We start from the raw sequence: 737 nt of genomic DNA on the forward strand, positions 1-737 counted from the left end.
CCTTGCAGAGAGACTTGACAGACAGACACAGAGGATTTTCTATACATTCAAGCAGACTAAAGAAGACCATTTCTATTGCCGCTTGCTAACCTGTTGCCTTCGCAATGGCACCGATGAGGCAAGCGGGGACGGCGCTCAAAATACAGCCAAAGGAGGCGGCGTACGAAAGGATCTTGGCTTGTTTGGGTGACTTAGCGGAGAGCACACGTTGGAAATACACCTGCAACATCAAAAACTCTTTCAGTTGAAGTAAACATCTCTTGTTCGAATATGAGATGATGAATATTGCACAGGATAACCGTGGCCACTCCAGTGCACGTGGAGTTGATTCATGGATATTTACGAGGTACTGTCACACGTTCCCGGATATTAATTCGCAAACCCTAACAAATCATAAGATGACAGAATTTACATGAATACGTGAACCATAGTAATAACACCAGGAAAATGCGCTACCACCTTGGACGAACCTGGCAAAGAGAAATCCCGTCTATTGAAACTACGACCTCACCTGCCAGGGAATGCCTCCACAGATGAGGAGGAGCCAGTAATCGATCCAGAGGCCCCACTCGGGCGACGTGGCCTCGATGGAGCCGAGCCAGTTGGTCTCGTTGAGGGCCAGGGAACCCACGGCCTCGTTGGTCATGGCGAAGGGCACTGTTAGCCACTGCGGAACAGGAGGAAGGACTTCATCGTTTTATTTTGAAGAGTAGAGAATGCACGAAACCAATTTTGTG

At 48.6% G+C, this 737-nt stretch overlaps 1 protein-coding gene across 3 annotated transcripts in view; it reads right to left on the reverse strand.

Annotated features, from left to right (window-relative positions):
• The window catches only part of LOC119585260 (high-affinity choline transporter 1-like), a 75,683-nt gene that overhangs the window by 12,545 nt on the left and 62,401 nt on the right, over positions 1–737 (reverse strand). For all 3 annotated transcript variants that reach the window (XM_037933933.1, XM_037933931.1, XM_037933932.1), the window contains 2 exons: positions 512–667; positions 91–220 (listed from right to left, as the gene is read on the reverse strand). In XM_037933933.1, the coding sequence (XP_037789861.1) occupies positions 91–220; positions 512–667 (286 nt within the window). The remainder of the gene's footprint in view (positions 1–90; positions 221–511; positions 668–737) is intronic.

Source organism: Penaeus monodon, chromosome 19 (assembly GCF_015228065.2).
Source record: "Penaeus monodon isolate SGIC_2016 chromosome 19, NSTDA_Pmon_1, whole genome shotgun sequence".
In the NCBI taxonomy this organism is placed as follows: Eukaryota; Metazoa; Arthropoda; class Malacostraca; order Decapoda; family Penaeidae; genus Penaeus; species Penaeus monodon.